This window comes from Oncorhynchus mykiss, chromosome 6 (genome assembly GCF_013265735.2).
Source record: "Oncorhynchus mykiss isolate Arlee chromosome 6, USDA_OmykA_1.1, whole genome shotgun sequence".
Lineage (NCBI taxonomy): Eukaryota > Metazoa > Chordata > Actinopteri > Salmoniformes > Salmonidae > Oncorhynchus > Oncorhynchus mykiss.
The window spans coordinates 60,488,791-60,503,635 of NC_048570.1; the positions used below are offsets into that span (position 1 = coordinate 60,488,791).

The following is a 14,845-nucleotide window of genomic DNA, read 5'->3' on the forward strand; positions in this document are numbered from 1 at the left end:
GAACATGATGAAAGAAATAAAAGCTGAAATAAATCATTATCTCTACTCTTATTCTGACATTTCACATTCTTAAAATAAAGTGGTGATCCTAACTGGCCTAAGAGAGGGAATTTTTACTAGGATTTAATGTCAGGAATTGTGAAACTGAGTTTAAATGTATTTGGCTAAGGTGTATGTAAACTTCAGACTTCAACTGTACATGTAGATATGGTTAAAGTGACTACATATGATGAACAGTGTAGCAATAGAGAAGCAATAGAGTAAAATCCTAGAGAAAGTTTGTAATATTTACCGTATGTAAAATATATCTCAACAAAAGTAATGTTGAAATAGGCCTAGTAATGGTTGTAGACTTCCCAAAGTTACCATTGTTTGTTTGTATGCTCATAGTGGTGGTCGTCTCATAAACAAACTTGAACATTGTGAAAATTCTGTGCAATTTCCAGCGAGTGTTTACTGTGAACACCGAGGCTGTACCCAGTTAAAGTGAACAGTGGCCAAGCATTTGATCATAATGTAGGCCTACCAGAGTGGCCTACCATCAAAAACAATGAAGAAAATGCATCCCATACATTTTAACATGGAAATAGCTGTTCTCTCATACAGTCTACAGTAGCAGAAAATGTGCAGTGTTCAATGTAGGCCTACAGACTTTTGAAAAAACAAGCAGGTCTTAATATGATAAATGTCAATCACAAATTCAAAATACCACTGTGGTTCTGTGGGAGTAATACCACTGCATATCCTAGTGAAAGGTTGATGTAATATTTACTTTACTGGGCCGACGGTGCCTGCATCTATGGTCAGTCTCAGCAGAGAGAGAGAGCAGCAGACTGATGATCCGCCTCTCAACATCCCCTCCGCTCTCTCTTTCCTCCACTGACACTGACAAAAAGGGACACTCTTCCAGTTGATGGCAAAACTCGAGTCGCACCGCGTTATTTCTGCCTCATGTTGTTACTTCTATTAACAGAAAAAGTGTAAAATTCCTATTCAAAGACCTAAGCAGCTAATAATAACACATGCCTATCGATACACTTTCCTACTCATTGATTACTGCTGCAATGCTTGTTGTAACGTAAACTCACGTAAACTCGTACATTGCCTTGGTCTGTACAATTGCCCTTATTTTAGTGCCCCAAAAACGTAATACTTCCAGATCAACTGTAATGTCAATACCATTGTAAAGCACCATTTATCCCCTTTCAAACAGAATCAATTACATGACCTAAACGCTGCCCGTTTCTGCATAATTCAAGCAGGCAATGAGCCCCGTCAGGTCTTTTTAAAAATAGCGGGTGGGGAAGTTGCGTGATAGTGAGAAGGAGGGATGTTGTGTGGGAAAATTGCTTTTTTCACTCGATCTGTCCAACTTATCACCTTATCGCCTCTAAAATGTAAATAAAACACTATAAAGAGTTTATATAATGTGTCATTACATACCTATTTGAAGGTTTGTGTCGAATTTGAATCGGGTTTTTAGGGCGGTGCTAAAGTGATCTTAAAATAGAGACTTTGAGAATGATGATCGCATGCAATGATGATGGAAAAAAATGACTAGGTATCCCCCCCTTACCCCCGTTAGAAGTGCTACACCTGGTGGAGAGAGATTGTAAGACAGAAATAGTTGCTTAATGTGTGCTGTACGTTACGACATGACACGTCAAGATGTAACTGGAGGGTCAGATTTTTCAACTTTTCTCCAATACTATAGAGCCATTACCATGTCGATCAACGCTTGAATAGAAACCTAGTTCACACCCCCGACTTTGACGTCAACACAGTCGCTACAGTCCCATTAGTTTTCTTTGTAGCCTCGTTTGAATGTTGCGGTTGCGCACATTTGTACGGAATGGGGTGAGTTTACGTTAGTGCTAAATGAAAATAGGAAGAAAGCCATGTCATGGTTTACAAAGTGTTGACAGTGCTGAGTAAGAATTTAAACATGAACTCACTTATTTAAAAAAATGGCAACGGTTCGCATACCCGGGTGCAGGGCAGCTGAATCGGGTGCACCTACAATTAACAGCCCGAGATTAATAAATAAAAAAATAGGAACACAAGGATTTATTTATTTTATTTTTTATTTCAACTTTATTTAACTAGGCAAGTCAGTTAAGAACAAATTCTTATTTACAATGACGGCCAAACCCAGACGACGCTGGGCAATTGCGCGCTGCCCTATGGGACTCCCAATCACAGCCGGATGTGATGCAGCCTGGATTAGAACCAGGGACTGCAGTGCCCTTTATCGACTAGAAATGACTTGGAGATCGGACAGGTTGGTGACCACTCCTCTAGAAAATTGACTGAAGTTCAATCTCGAGTGGTGCTTCTCTTCATTGGCTGATATGTATTCTGCATGGAATTCCAGGGGAGCTGCGTGGCAGTCTCAGGGCTACTTCGCGCCAGAGGATAATAGGGATTTGTGTATGTTCATAAACCAGCTGCCAGAGTTAAAGCTATGGATAACAAACAGATAGCATGCTAATACACCAGTGGTGGTTTGTACCATTTAAGATGTTGGAGGACAATCTTTTTTTTTTTATGAGCATGGTCTTATTTTTATTACAGCATATTGAATGACTGTCATGCATATTCCATTCACCTAGCTCACTGTAACATCGATAGGCTTAGGATAGTGCATGCTACTCAAATTTCCCTATACCCATCATGAGGTTGCTACAACCTAGCCTATGAATTAACATTTACAATGTAGGTGCACAGGTCGAGAGAAATTTGAGTAATCAAGGTGACAGACATTGACACATTCAATACCGCCTTGCACACTCTTTCCTGCATCTAGCTAATCTAGGGTGTAATCATTAGTCCAACAGTTGAAAACAAGAGTTTCTAATGGACAAATGCAGGTATTTTTATCCCTGTTTCGATCCGTTTGCTTCCGTTTAAGAAACGTTTTCCAACAGAATTGGCGGAATGAATACACCCCATGATCCCACACAGCCTACATCGTTGTCACCATATTAAAGTCATAGTCAACATACTGTAGCTACTAAAACGAACACATTATTAAATCCACTACAATCATGCAGTGCAGTGTTCAGTCAGCAGGAAGCAGTTTAGCAGCTACACCGGCGGGCCCCATGGCAATAAATGTATAACACCAAAATCTTACCTTGACTTGAGAGTTCCAGTTTTGGATAGGCATAGCCAACTGTTCAACTATTGTCTTTCTCTCTCTTTGAGTCAACAACTCACCACATTGTATGCACTGAAGTGATAGCTAGCTGTAGCTTACGTGTTCACCACAAGATTCATTCTCTGATCTTTGATTGGGCGGACAACATGTCAGTTCATGCTGCAAGAGCTCTTATAGGTTGGAGGACGTCCCCCGGAAGTTGTCATAATTACTGTGTAAGTCTATGGAAGGGGGTGAGAACCTCAAGTCTCCTAGGCTTTGTATTGAAGTTAATGTACCCAGAGGAGGACGGAAACTAGCTGTCCTCCGGCTACACCATGGTGCTACCCTACAGAGTGCTTTTGAGGCTACTGTAGACCTTCATTGCAAAACAGTTTATTTTAATTATTTGGTGACATGAATATATTTAGTTTAGTTTTATCTAAAAAGGGTAACTTTTTTTAATATTTCACTATTTTTATTTTATGAAATTCACTTAGGAGGATGGTCCTCCCCTTCCTCCTTAGAGGAACACACAAACACACACACTCACACAAACTGTCTTTTGATATGGATAGACAAATACAGACCTTCAAAAATACAATTTATTTTCTGCAAGAAGTCATGTTTTCGGCAAGCTTGTTGAACAAATGATCTAACCCTGAGGGCTATGCTTCATATATTATTTAATAACATAAAATAAGTTTTACTTCATAAGAAAATCTTAATTCAAGGACTTAAATGGTAATTGAGAAAAACAACACCGTAATAACTCACTCTTCTCCCAAATGTTCTTTTCCACCTGACCACCTCCAAATAACATTCCCCATGCTCCCATGCTGTGTTAAGGGCAACGATAAAAACTAATGGAGTTAGATATGGTACAGTAAATGTGACTTGTGAATGTGACTTGGTCTCACTTCACTGACCAAGCACTAATGTGATTTTGAGCACACAAGGCTGTTTGTTTGTTTGTTTCTGTTCAATGATGTTGATGCATCGTTTTCTTTGAGAGTATGATGATTTGTGATTCAATATTATGTAACCCTTATGAATATTAGAATGACACAAACATATTCTAGAGTCTAGAAAGGAATTCATTTAGTTTTGCCTAGCATCTTTTATTAGATGCCTATTATTAATTAGGCAGCCTTGTGTGACCAATGGTCTGTCTTGAATCGTAACTTCATCCATGAACCTGATTAAATAAAATTACAAAAATAAAACTAGCTTGTATAACCTCAACCCAAAAGCAATGAGTGCCAAGTCTCTTACCGTGAACTTTTGAATGTAGTCAGATACGCTGAAACCTCCAGTGCGTAGAAGGAGAGTTCTATAGACGGAGGTTCCCATCACTTTCTCTCTGCCCAAGGTTAGGACCTACGGTTCTCCATACCAGGGTCTCTGTGCCTTATGGAGAGGGTGAATGGGGAAGCCGGGCCCTCTGGGTACTGAAACATAGTGGAAAAGAAAGATGGGTGCTGACAGAGACAACTCTATCTTATCGCCCGGTGCCTCGTCCTGTGCTGTAGCTGGGTCCCTATCCTGTCCCCTCTCGTAGTGATATCAGCACTGCTCCAGCACCACAGCCGGCCCAGAGCAAAGAGCACTTCCTGCAGGGAGATAACAGCTGCCTGAGATTAGGCAGGGTATGCACGAAATGTGAGTGTCCTTTATTAATAGGGGTTCAGATTGGCCTTTTTGTTTTGGAAGGTCTCTGTGGGGGTCCTCCTCCCACCCAGTGATGATGAGAGGATGATTCCTAGTCTGAGGTGAAGAGAGCCTGTTCTCAGATCTCTCACGAATGCCCTCTCTCTGCACCCCACTGAGGTTAATACCAGTGTACTCCTGTTTACCCCTCCGTGTGTGTGTGTTTTTTGAGTGCGTGCGTGTGTGTGAACCTGTTAGGGATCTGATCCCACACAACTCTGCTTTGGGGCAACAGAAGGTGCGTCACCAACACTCAAATGCAGTGGCATCGTGTTGCTGGTCTTAACCTCAAAACCACCCATGTCTTACACTCAGGGATAAAGAGGCCCCCTCTCAGCCTGGCAGCAACAGGGTTTTAGGTGGAATGGAAAAGTCTTCACCTCCTGGCAAGCATCCCACTGCAGTTTTTTCCTCCTCAGAACACCTTGTTTAGAAGTGCAGGGTATTTTTGGAATATTGTCTACAGGCTCTGGCGTCTGCAGGGGAAGTGTCAGCTCTATGATGCAGGAAGAAGTATGCACGCCAGAGGGATGATGTCCCAATGGTCCTAAGGAGATGATGATGATGCACATTTTCATTAGGGCTGACCTGTTAATGTGTCACTGTGTATGTACACGTGCTTGAGCCACACATATGACATATCTATTATGAACAGCATGTAGGTGGTGTGCCGGTGGACTGTCACAATGTCATAATCCTCCTTCTGAGGTGGATGATGCTTCAGTTAACTGTCTGCCTTTAGACATCACAGGACAGCTGGTGGGTAAGGAATCAGCATGATTCGAACTGTTGTCATTACTGGTGTGTATAAAGTTTTACACGTTCTGTCTTAAGTTTTACACAATCTGTCTTTCTTGGATGCCTGACATGTGTGTCTGTCTATGCTGTCGCACTTGTCTCTGCCTCTGACTCACTTAACGTGGAAATTGTACTCAATGTCCTGTTCTCTACGACCAAGTTTTTCTTTTGTCAAAACAGCCCACTGGGTCCTCCAAGACAGATACACATGCACACTAACATGACTGTTAGATAAATGAAAAGCTGGATGATTCTTCCGAACAAGACTTAAAAGGGACGTTTAAATCTCCTGAAACAACTTGTTGTTCACATTGTTGATCTCTTACTGTAGTGGTCCCCTGGATGCTAAGACCTCAGAATGACTGTCCAGTATTTCATTGAAAGAGATGTTTCTACCACAGGAGGTTGGTGGCACCTTAATTGGGGAGGACGGGCTCGTGATACTGGTTGGAGCAGAATGGTATCAAACACATGGTTTGATGCCATTCCATTCGCACTGTTCCAGCCATTATTATGAGCCATCCTCCCCTCAGCAGCCTCCACTGGTTTCCTTAACTTTTCCATCTAAATCCAGAGCCAGAGAAAAACACTCAACAAGCAACAAAGGCAAAAGATTCTCTCATCCATCAATCCATTTCATAAAAAATAGCTGGACTGACTAATGTTCTTTGAAGTAGAGTGGCTTATAATTATAATAACCACTTTTCATTTGATGTTTGTTAATTTGAAGACGTTTAATTACAATTTTTCTGCCACATATGATGTCATAGCAGAGGAGACTGAGAGATCACCATTTCACAAAAATTAACATTTACTGTTAATTATATGAACTCAGCACCGGATTCTTATGTCACTGGATTGCCCTCCAGTGGTTGAAAGAGAGACTACATAGCATATTAACATTTACTGTTAATTATATGAACTCAGCACCGGATTCTTATGTCACTGGATCGCCCTCCAGTGGTTGAAAGAGAGACTACATAGCATATTAACATTTCAATGTCAAAGAAAAGGACAAGGCACTAAATTATTTACATTTACATGTAATAATTGCACATGTTACGAAGGGAGTAGGGTCTGTAGGAGAGCAAGTGAAAACATTTAAATGTTGGTCTCTAGGACATGAGGGTGGTTCACAGTTTGACATTGGTTTTCCAGTAGGCAACATCCTCAAGCACACCTTACAAGCATGGATTATATGCAAACTATCATATTGGGCAGATAATAAACCGAACAGATTAGATTTTAAAATAATGTTAGGAGTATTAGCTACTGTATGTTTAATCATTTTTTTAATGATAAAATTGTCCTCAAATTCCATAAAGCGAATAATATACAGTATCTCATGTTACATTGGAAAGTAGCCAGGTTACATGCGCCAAGATCTGAACAAAGAACTCTCTCGCTGGTTAATGAGAGCATTTGTGAGTCATGTGACTTGGAGAACACTCCACACGGAACAAATGGCAATTTTGTTTGAGTAACAATAGACTTTTAGTGTGCACACGTATCTCTCTCTCTCTCCCTAGACCCCTCTTCTCTCTCTCCATCTTTCTGTCTATGGGCACGGGTGCTCAGTATTGCTCACTTCACTATTTCCTGTTAGATAGAAAGCCAGGGATCTCAGTGTTCCTGGGGGCATGTGGTAATAGGGAATGGTATTCAGGCTGGGCCAGGCATTTCATCATTAACAGCCCTGCCCAGCCTGGCCTCAGCGTGTTAATGTCAGTCCCACTACCAGCCATATGCAGTAATGATACTGTCATCATGGAACTTTCTCACATTACAGTACATGATTTCAGAAATGTGCTCATCAGGTAGCGTCCTTTATCCTTATACCCTTAAGAAATCCAAATAAGGTCTGACTGCTTGAGTGATTTCCATTAACAACCGATTCTCATTTCAATCATGTTCTACATTTCACAGAACATAGTCATTTTCTCAGAAAATGTCATTAAGAGTGAGTTTCAGAATTTGGAGCAGTGGTTGACTAATATCATGACTTTTGTTTTCAAATGGTGCTTGTAGATAGCGGATGGATGTGTATTATTTAATGTTTGAATGTATTCGAAACAGAGGCCCAATGTGAAAGTTGACACCCGTCTCCTGTGGTTTTGCATTGCAACAGGCAGGCTTTACTCAAGTATCTTATGTAAATGTTGGCTTTGAGAAGAAAGAAAATCCCAGGTTCACCCTGAATCCCTTCTTCATTGTGTCCAAGTCTCTGACTATTTGAGGGAAATTAATACAATTTCTTAGGGCAGCCAATCCACATAATCCCCATGACATAAAACAAAATGCATCCAGGATAATTTATAGCCATATACTGCCAATGCCCTACTCTTATGAAACTGCATCTGGGTTCTGTCAATTTCACAGTGAATTTAAGGGTCAAAGTTCTTTAATCCAACTCTCAAATAACCTTTTCATTACTTCACTTAGATTATAATTCATTACTTTCCCCCCTATAGGAACAGCACTGTCTTTTGTTTTTACTCACATGTATTTCCCATAGGGGCATGCTGAACACGGTCTCTTTCTGGTTCACAGAATGGCCACAGTTTCTCACAAGGACTGAGGTGTCAATAAAGCACACAGAACCCTTTTCCTAACCAAGAAGAAAAAGTCTCATCATTATAGCTCATCATTAACAGCCCTGCTTTGCATATTCAAACACCAGCAGTGTTTACTCTTTAGGTTTCACTCATTGTATGAATAACCAGGATATGATGTACGCATGTTTCTGTACATTCATACATGTACAATGCCGTTTGGTGAACAAAGAGGCCAGGCAGTTGAAAATGTCTCCAACAGGATTATCCTGTGAGGTTGAGATCTGTTGAGAGTTCCATGGAAACTGGGATGTGTTCCAGATGGATGAGCCTTTAATGGCAGGGCCTTTCCCCTGTGGAGGGAGGCAGAGCAGAGCTGGAGAAACGGCAGCAACAGCTGTCTCCAGGAGAAGTGGGCAGGTTACAAACAGGTGTCTGAGGCCAAGCCAATCCCTCTGCCTGCTGCAAGGTAACATATAGACATGAGGGTTGGTAATACACCATAGTACCAGTGAATGATGTGTATGTGCAGTAAATCAACAAAGTACAACACACTCTTAAATAAAAACTTATATTCGCTCATTAAGGCCCAACATCTGACAGTGGTGGTTGTGATTTATCTCTTTTAATGACAAAAATAAGTCACATTAAAGAGGATTTGCCTTTGACATTTAAATTACAGGTGTCCAAAGCAAATATGACATATTTAATATAATGTCACCAATAATGAAACAAAAGACAAAACAATATGCATTTAAATTAAGATGGTACACAAGCATTATAAATATAAATGTGCAAGGCCTTCTCCCAAAGTCTTAAGCATGATACAAAATATATTGAACATTATGTTCCAATGGCATCTAGACTTAAATAAACAATGTTTACTAGCACTACAAGCCAATAACATTATAGAAGCCAGTTACAATGCTAGGATGGCCCTCCATGCTTCAACATATTTATGCCCTTTTTTAATAGAAATGTTTTGCATTTGCTACCGACAGCTTTCTTGGTTGACAAGGTGATGAATCCTATACCATTTCATCTAATATATATATATATATATATATATATATATATATATATATATATATATATATATATATATATATATATATATATATATAAATCTGATTAAAAGATAAATATTCAGATGTCCTACCCCCTCCAATTCCATAAGCTTACTCTAAAGATAAGTTGGTTCCAACATTTCCTCTTGAGCAGACCAGGTGCCTGCTTCTCAATGTTCCCCAACATCTCCATTTTCCCAAGGCTTTGACCAATCGGGCAGGGAGTTCATGGGTCAGAGTTCATACCCTGTTAGACACACTGTGGTGGTCATCCATGGGTTTTTCCACAGTAACAATCTTAGGTTTCACATGTCAATCCCTCAAAGCAACCATCTGGTCTGTCTATAAGATCAGTCTTTGGCCCAGGATCTTCCGGTTGATCTCGGCCAATGCCACCGAAAACACAAATGCTTTCTCATCTGAGAGGTTGGCATAGATATCAACTTCTTTCTCAATTTTTTCTGGTAAAAAAAACACAAAAGAAAATGAATTAACAACATCCCCTGGTTAATAGAGAAAACCCATTGAGAAACATACATAATTTGCATGTGACAACAATAACCTTGGGCAATATATTAACATAATTTCTGTCTTCCACACAGGAGGAACCGGCATAATGATATTTCTCCTTATAGATCAGCTGCTAAAGCACAGGCAGAGTCAGGGACACCATGATTTATTCATGGGTGAGAGGAGAGAGCAACACTCTCTGTAAATCATTCATCCAAACACAAATCCCCCAGCTCTGTCCCAATACTGCACTAATCACCAGCCTTATCTCCTGTGACTGGAAAATACTGAAATATGACTAAAAGAATAATACTAAAAGAGTCAACACAAATCAATGAGGAATAACAAAGCTTAGAAAGTATCTTGGAAACGCTTAGTATATCATAACTGCACTATTGTCATTGAGTGTCACTTTTTATTATTGTTTTACCTTTCTCCTCCTCCTGCTTCTTCAGCCCAACTGTCTTTGGCCTGCCCCGCCCTCTCCGGATCTGATCCGATTGGCTGTTGGAGCGGCATCGCCTTCTGTTCTCCATGTCATTGGTTGACGGAGAGTTGATCTTCTCTCTGCGAATTCTTTCAGTTCTCCTCCTCTTTGCATCCAATTTGTCTAAATAGACCAGAATTTTTTTTTACAATTGTATGAACACTAAAATATGCCATATGGAAATGAAAGATTAATGTAAAGTAATGAATTGCCTTCAAATATGTCAAAGTATCAAATGCATCATACATCCTAAGGACAAATCGTCTTATGCCAATGACTCCAGTTTAAATGTATGTTATGGAAAATTTGTGGGAAGGCCATATGGTATTAAACATCTTAGCCTCCACTTTTGATCTCCTACCAACCCCCCTCTTCCAACAATACCGCCTTAAAATAACAACAGAATAGCTCCTCTCATATTCAACACGATTCCACCAAAAGGAAGACGCTTGCATTCCCTTTTCGGTGATTCCAATGCATATCTAGCATCCTAGGTGTGCGTGCTGTTGCCTCAAAACCACTTTGTCATTGAATCAGTGGAGTGTTCTTATTACCAGAGCAGGAGGTAGGCCTATATTTCACTAGGAGTTTCTGTCTAGTGGCCTTTTAAAAAGCCTTCCTCTTCAGAAATGTAAATTACCACATAGGCTGCTTCCTGAGTGGTGTAGGAGTGAGTGTGCACCCGGGAGTATTTAGGTTTCAAAACAAAGACTGATTGAAAGGGCCAGATAAAATAGTGATACAAATGGACAAATATTTGGTGCCCAAAAGGGTAATGCTTTATAACTGTGTAGCAACCCACTACTAACAATATTGTATTAACATATTATTGCATAGTTTTTTAGTAACTCTGTAATAATTGCAAAGCAATAGTATTGCTATTAAATTCAATTGATTGTTTCAAAGTCTGGACTAAGCCTGAAAATATATTTTCTACATCAACCCCGTTTCTGCTATGCGAGAATACACACAACTTCAGAATCTCCCAGGAATTCTAGCCTTATCAACAGCTTGCCCAAACAAGAACACACTTTCTCTTCAGACTGACAATATTGTCATAAAATTGTGACATAATCAATAGTCTGAGAAACCTATTGCACTCCATACTATAACATAAACATCATATACATAACTTACTACTTCACCTTTTCCAAGGCTAAATTCTCATAGTCAAGAACAGATGATATTTTTAAAAAGGCCACCGGAAAATAACAGTCTTATATAAATATGTTCCACTAAGGAATCATGAGCGAGCAAAAAAATAAATACAACTACTGGCACTTTTATCCAGAAAAAAAAGGTTCAGTGCAACCTTAGTCTTCCTAGTCAACAATAATAATGTTTTATTAGTGTCTGTTCAAAGTTACAAAGGAAGTACTAAAATTTTAACCTGAAAACCTGAGAGTCTACAGAAATTACAGCGAGGAGAGCCATATGATAAACTATTTAAAGAGAGGGGGGAAGCCAAAACCCATCATTAAAAATCAGAGCTGAAATTCAAGACCCCTTCCTCTTCAAATGGAACCAGTCTCCTCTGCCTTCAAGATACTTATTAACTACAATACCTCAAAGTTCATTCGGTATCATAAGAAACTAATGAAATTGTATCATAAAGCGAGAGAAGATGCGAGTAATTCTACTCCATAAACTGTCTAATACTAAGTGTTTAATACAACAAAGTTCAAAGGCATTTGTTAACATTCCATTCATAACTTCAGGCACTGCAATAGCCTATACACGATGATTTCACCCCTACCCAGATATTTATTTAAGTACTTTAAATATAAGTACTAGCCTACATTTAGCATTCCAATCACTCCATCTTTTAAAATCTAAACAGCAGTATTGTATTGGTTCTCATCGTTTAAGGTTGAAAGGTGTTTTATCAGGTAGAAGTGTTTATTATCAGGTAATAAAGTAGTACTAAGCTATTTAAGGTATTTCTATGGCATATTCTTCAAAAAACTGATTGAAATAATTGCTTATATGTTACTGCATTTTTAAACAGTCTGTTTGGAGGGAGATGCAAGGCTATGGGCAGACAGTAGCACATTGATGACACGCACACGGGAAAAGCCCTCATTGGAATAAAACAGTGAACTAGTATTCTGTAAACATGCTCAGATACACAGGCAGGCTTCTGTGCCCTATATCTATTTAATCCTTACACTTTCCACATTTGACAGGATCATAGCAGCATGAGCTGGCATGTAATGGGTTATATAACAATTCTGTATTCTAATTTATTTTCCTAATCACCTTTTGGAAATGGCTTAATCAAATCCTGTTAGATATCTGTTCTATTCTGAAAATGTCAAATTTCATGAAAGACAACATGATCTAACTCTACAGCTAAATGTAAGATCTAACTTTTCACAGTCAGCGATATAGGCTGCCTTATGCTACTGCAGAAGCCTACAAGAGAGAACTGAGGGAACAAGCTTTTCAGTCAGGAATAAAATATCCCATCCCCCCACTTCTTGCAGTAGGCTACTCACTCAAGCAAATAGCCATTTAAACCAGCCACCACTGCACCACTCAAATGTTATACTCTGATCCAACTGACAAAAAAAATCAACACCAATACATCTTAAGTGAATAACCAGGGGAGGGGGAATGTAATTGTATTAATACATGACTAAACTCAGCAAACTGTATTAATACAATTACATTCTGACTACTTTATCTTCAATCTCATGTGAATGTTTTACAGGCTCATAATAAAACAAAATACCTAAGTTAATAAACATTGTAACATTGAGTGTGTGAAGAGAACGTCAAAAAAAACTATGATTTGTAGGCTCCCGAAGTATGTTAAATTACCTATTGCTGGTGGTGATCTCTCATTCAGTTTGGCATTTAGAAGCTTTCGACTAATGAATACATAGCCACAGGGACAAGACTTGCAAGCAACTGGAATCTAAAAAAGAAACGGGTTAAAACATGGTTAATATAAAATATTCCTCCAAACTGAGGCAACTTTGTTGATGAAGTCATCTATTAAGCATAGGCTACATTCCAGAAGCTATATAAACTTTAGTATTTTTTGTTAAACAAGGGCGTAGCCAGTGTTAAACCCCATTATAACTATATTGCCCAAAAATTTTGAGATATTAGAGGACTGTCCTTTGTAATTCATGAAAAAGTCCTTAGCGCAATCTAGCTGAAACCCACCACATATTTTGGACACGTGCCGACAACAGCGGTGACATTAAAACGTTCTAATGAATAAAGCGTTTTCAAATCGAATGTAGACTAGTAGCCTACATTTCGTCGACACATTATTTTTGAAAACAAATCAATTCATCGATGCAGTTTAGAGAAATTATATCAAGAAACGATCTAAAAGCTAGATCAAAATGTCGCCGTATAAACTACGATTTATTTGTGTAATATGTTCATTTTTACAATATATCAATGTCAGCAATGCAGCTACATTTAAGGCATTTCAACGCGCGATATTGTTCTAAGGCTATATATAGCCTATGATTTGCAAAGTCAGATCACGATGATTAACCAGTTTCAGTTGGGTTACAGTATGACAGTGTATCAAAAATAAGGAAACGTCGAGCCACATTTGGCGAGCAATAACATTCTGACTCTTTAATCGTATCAACGTGTCATTGAAAGCACTTACTAGCTATAGTTGAGGTACATTGTAACAGTGTTTGAGATCTAATGCACATACTAATTTAGATGATTAGCCTGATTATTTGCATTAGTTTATACTATGTTTCTCCAGATCTTGAATTCATAGGCTACCATATGGGACTTCAGCAGCCTACAGTGGCTTTAAATCCCATGCCTGTGAGGCAAAACAACATTATCACTAAGTCATAATATATCGAAATGAACAATATCTATACATTTTCTCACCTGTTGGTCGCACTCAGGGCATGATTTGGTAGCCATTTTTACTTTCTTAGCTTTGTTTACCGACATATTCTGTTTCCTTATCCGATGATTCCTTTGAAAAAAGCCTACTTCAAAGCCGTAAAACTTATTTCTGCAATACATGAAGTGCAGCTGATCTTGCTCAGACGGACATAAATGATACAAAAGCAATGACCATGCGCACTGTGGTCAATGAGAGAGAGGATTCATTGTGCTTTTCCTTTACTATGACATGGGGCATGCGCACCACTCAGTCTAAAGAACAGTTGGCTACATACAGTACACTAGAAAATGTTCTGCATAATGCTTGCATTTTTTATCCTATCCACTGAGCATACGTTAACCTCTCACAGAGTCTGAAACAGTGCTCAGCTGGAACAAATTATTTAAATATACACAAGTGACTAGATGACCGGAAAGGGGGCGCTGTGTTGAAGCCACTGTGCCTCCATTTTGGCACTCCCCCACCGCACAAATACATTGGGAGCTATATAAATGTATTTATTAATCCCTACATTCGTTTTTGCTACATTTATTCTATTACAGACACCTTAATGTATACTTTTAAATTATATTATGTGAGCTAAGCATAAAAAATGAACAAATATATAAAAACATGTTAGATCATTTAATGTTACATTTAATTACTAATGTTACTTTCCCCACTACAACACAAATACTTAAATAG

General features: G+C 38.9%; 2 protein-coding genes across 2 annotated transcripts in view; both read right to left on the reverse strand.

The window, feature by feature from the left end:
* Positions 1-4,729, reverse strand: part of LOC110526266 (myosin light chain kinase 3) — a 42,089-nt gene extending 37,360 nt beyond the window's left edge. Inside the window, exon 1 of the mRNA XM_021607078.2 lies at positions 4,415-4,729. Within this exon, the coding sequence (XP_021462753.2) occupies positions 4,415-4,492 (78 nt within the window). The 5' untranslated portion in view covers positions 4,493-4,729. The remainder of the gene's footprint in view (positions 1-4,414) is intronic.
* Positions 4,730-9,323: 4,594 nt separating this feature from the next.
* Positions 9,324-14,501, reverse strand: LOC110526267 (UPF0547 protein C16orf87 homolog). The gene is made up of 4 exons (XM_021607079.2): positions 14,140-14,501; positions 13,087-13,183; positions 10,207-10,386; positions 9,324-9,727 (listed from the first exon to the last, which is right to left on the reverse strand). Exons 1-4 carry the CDS (start codon positions 14,278-14,280, stop codon positions 9,609-9,611), a joined length of 537 nt encoding a protein of 178 aa, XP_021462754.1. The 5' UTR covers positions 14,281-14,501; the 3' UTR covers positions 9,324-9,608.
* Between the last annotated feature and the right edge of the window lie 344 nt (positions 14,502-14,845).

Bases quoted from the DNA above. Each gene is read 5' to 3' on its own strand.
- LOC110526267 (XM_021607079.2), bottom strand. From the start codon at position 14,280: ATGTATTGCAGAAATAAGTTTTACGGCTTTGAAGTAGGCTTTTTTCAA. The intron at 13,184-14,139 runs GTGAGAAAATGT...TTTCTTTTTTAG, and splicing joins GCCCTGAGTGCGACCAACAG to ATTCCAGTTGCTTGCAAGTC. The intron at 9,728-10,206 runs GTAAAACAATAA...TTTTTTTACCAG, and splicing joins GAAGCAGGAGGAGGAGAAAG to AAAAAATTGAGAAAGAAGTT.